A 2,158-nucleotide genomic window follows, 5' to 3' on the forward strand; every position below is an offset into this window, starting at 1 on the left:
CTCCGAGTTGTTTAATCCTTACTTGAGACATTAGAGGTTCCTTCAGCAACCTCTTCTCTCTGGTAAAGGTTCCTCCAGAAAGCAGGGTTCTTTGAGGATCTTCAGAGTTTCCTGTGACCGATTTATGAAAGCAAGTTTCCAGCAGCATGATCACTTCCTCCTCTCCCCGTCCAGGTCCTCTCTCCGGGCTCCATCTTGGCCACGCAGGGCGCCGGAGGCCAGCAGATTCTCCACGTCATCCACACGATCCCGTCGGTCAGCATGCCCAGCAAGGTGGGCCAGCTGCAGACCATCCCCGTGGTGGTGCAGTCGCTGCCCGTCGTCTACACCACCATGCCCACCGACGGCGTCGCCACGGCGGCCATCACGGTGCCGCTCATAGGCAGCGACGGACGCTCGGAAGGATCGGGTCAGTGTATTTTATTTTCGCCTGTTAGTTTCTAAAATGTAATTCTAAATTTGAAGATTTTTGTGTGCTTGTAGCATTAAAATAAAATGCATTAAATTTTTTTGTCGCTCAAATGATGCGTCACACCTGCCGGCACGCGCAGTGTTGCTAACTTGGTGACGTTCTCACTACAGCTGGTGACTTTTTTTTTTTTGTCAAAAGCGACTAGCGACAAATCTAGCAGCTCTTTCTGGTGTTACGGAGACTCTGACGTGAAACCACGCATCGTTGAGCCGTTTCTGTCCTCAGCGAGCAGTGGTGCCGCCGGGAGCTCGTCCCGTCCCGAAGTGCTCACAGGCGGTCAGCAGTCTGGTCAGCAGTCCAGCTGCAGGCAGCAGGACAACCAGACGGCAGCTTTACTTTGCTCCAGGGAGATAATTTAAGATCGGCTTCTTATTTCATAAATAGAAGGAGAATTCAAATAGGCATTGAGCGTTTTATTTGAAAGTAACCTTCAATCCAGCTTGTTGCAGAAATAAAATGTAGTTTTCTCTGCAGCAGTTCATTGATTTCATGAATGCAACACACTGTAGTTTTCTATACATAGCATAAAGCTTAAAACGATGTATGCAGTGTTATCTTGATTTTAGATGTCAGTGGGGTTTTGTGGCTCCTGGTGTTTTCTGTTCTGTGGGAAACGGGTCCAAATGGCTCTCTGAGTGCTGAAGGCTGCCGACCCCTGGTGTGTACTGTGACACTATCATAATAAAAACAATAAGCCACGTTTGCACCGCTTAGTCTGGACCTCGTTGTCGTCTTCAGGCCCAACTGACGCAGTTTATCAGACCATGTGTACAACTGTGTGCAGAATGCTGGAATCTGATATGTAAAACTGGTACGCTCCTCCCTTAATGTGCTTCATTTGCAGCCTTTTTATTGTGCAAAGGGGCATTTCAACACTGCTGTGTCTTCATGTATAGGCAAAGCGGACAAACATATGAGGCAAACACAGGTGTACACTGGGTAACGGGTTGATTTAAAAGTACAAAAAGTGTCAGAAAAATCATCTGTCAGTGGCGGAAACAGGCGATTCTACACATCAGAGCGCTAATATCAGCTACTCGGGCTGAGAAGCTCCTATTTTGGTTCTACTTTAGCTGGAAAATGCACCAGAATAACTATTTGCTGAATGCTTTCTTGGGAATCGATGGTGATTAATTGTTTGGGAAGACGGGTTAATTGGCTCCAACCACTCGGTACCGGCTGACCTCACCCGACAGCCCGTGCAGCTCAGTCGATTGGTTCCGTCGCCGGTGACAGTTTCCCCTGTTGTTGCACAGAAACCTGACGTCTCCTTTCAGCGACGGGGCTTGACATTGCATGCTGAAGTGCAGCGCGGCGCTGGGTGTACTGTGACAGAACGGGCCGCCGTGCTATTTTCAGACGAGCTCCCTGAACCGGCCACGCCGCCCTGTCGAATGATGACACGTGCTCCTCCGTGACCCACGCTTCCAGCTGTTTAGGGTAGTATTTAGAAAAAACACAGAACCTGGAGGAGGTGGACTCTTGAGGTGAACAAACAAGTGAACCAACACAACGGAAACTCTGACTCCAGGATGTCATCTTGTTTAACATGTTACCTGTCACGTGTCACTGATGTGTTTTCACAGCCATCATATGATAATACGCAGTCTGCTAGTGTGATTACTACCATCACCACAAGCTGCTGATGGCGCAGTTTGGATTTAGATGCTGTTTTCACTCAAAGAC

The 2,158-nt window shown here is 48.6% G+C and overlaps 1 protein-coding gene across 2 annotated transcripts in view; it reads left to right on the plus strand.

Moving 5' to 3' along the window:
- klf8 (Kruppel like factor 8) overlaps positions 1–2,158 on the plus strand; it is a 102,002-nt gene that overhangs the window by 78,916 nt on the left and 20,928 nt on the right. For both annotated transcript variants that reach the window (XM_008279102.1, XM_008279103.1), the window contains exon 4: positions 175–409. In XM_008279102.1, coding sequence (XP_008277324.1) covers positions 175–409 — 235 coding nt within the window. The remainder of the gene's footprint in view (positions 1–174; positions 410–2,158) is intronic.

Source organism: Stegastes partitus, unplaced genomic scaffold (genome assembly GCF_000690725.1).
Source record: "Stegastes partitus isolate 25-593 unplaced genomic scaffold, Stegastes_partitus-1.0.2 Scaffold144, whole genome shotgun sequence".
Classification (NCBI taxonomy): domain Eukaryota; kingdom Metazoa; phylum Chordata; class Actinopteri; family Pomacentridae; genus Stegastes; species Stegastes partitus.